At 38.1% G+C, this 1,186-nt stretch overlaps 1 protein-coding gene across 1 annotated transcript; it reads left to right on the top strand.

The window, feature by feature from the left end:
- The first annotated feature begins 415 nt into the window (after positions 1–415).
- Positions 416–871, top strand: LOC145010101 (uncharacterized). Its single transcript, XM_078968684.1, has one exon. The coding sequence runs from the start codon at positions 416–418 to the stop codon at positions 869–871; it is 456 nt and encodes a 151-aa protein (XP_078824810.1).
- The last annotated feature ends 315 nt before the right edge of the window (positions 872–1,186 follow it).

Raw genomic sequence — 1,186 nt, 5'->3', positions numbered from 1 at the left:
AGAAAATAACATGTGTCCAAATGAAAGAGAAGATGACATGTGGCAAAAAAATGATTTATTAGACCGAACAGAGTGGTGAGTGAGGATGTCGCGGGAAACGATCCCGCACGAAGAAACACCGCACCGGGCGTGCGGGAAAGGAAACGTGGGGAAAAGGTGGGGGGATGGAGTCTCGCACTCTCTCTCTTCACATGATTGACTGTTTATTTTTTATTTTTTTCTTTTTTTGATTCCAAACGGCTATATATATATATATATATATATATATATATATATATATATATATATATATATATATATATATATATATATATATATATATATTCTTTCCCTTTTCTTAACCCATAAATACTACAACATTCTATCTTTTTTATAACCTATAATCTATATTTCTCTTCAAAAAATATTATTCAAAATGTCATTATCTTCATCATCTGATTCGATGGTTGTAGAGGATGCTAATTTTATCGGTTCTGTCATGACGAAAACGGTTGCATACTATCAAAATCAACTAGCCGAAACATCACGTGCACGATCTAACCCAAGAAAGTCGTCGTTGCGTAGAAATCACGAAGCCGGACACGATCGTCTTATAGAAGATTATTTTGCAAATGACGCCATCTACGCTGTAAAGTTTCGACGTCGGTTCCAGATGAGGAAGGAACTATTCTTACGTATTGTTTGCGATTTGGAAGGCCGTTTTCCATATTTCCAATGGAAAATGGATGCAAGGCGGAAAAAATGTTTCTCTCCCATTCAAAAATGCATGGCTGCAATTTGTCAGCTAGCATATGACATGGGCGCAGACAAATGGGACGAGTATTTTAGGATGTCAGAGCGTACCGTGCGGGAGTGTGTGTACAAGTTCTGAAAAGCGATATGTTTGGTTTATGGGCAATAATATTTGTGCAAACCAACCATCAACGTTATCCACCAATTGTATATGGTGCATGAAGGCAAGCATGGATTCTCTGGAATGCTAGGTAGTATCGATTGCATGGATTGGAGTTGGTCATTATGCACCAACGCATGACGTGGTCTATACACGAGAGGCAACCACAAAGAGACGACGATCATTCTAGAGGCTATCGCATCACATGATCTTTGGATATGGCATGCATTCTTACTGACGGTATATATATCCTCCATTGTCTGTTTTTGTGAAATCGTTTACATGTCCTAACGA

Source organism: Lactuca saligna, chromosome 8 (genome assembly GCF_052625555.1).
Source record: "Lactuca saligna cultivar CGN05327 chromosome 8, ASM5262555v1, whole genome shotgun sequence".
Classification (NCBI taxonomy): Eukaryota; Viridiplantae; Streptophyta; class Magnoliopsida; order Asterales; family Asteraceae; genus Lactuca; species Lactuca saligna.
This window is presented reverse-complemented; position numbering and strand designations above follow the sequence as displayed.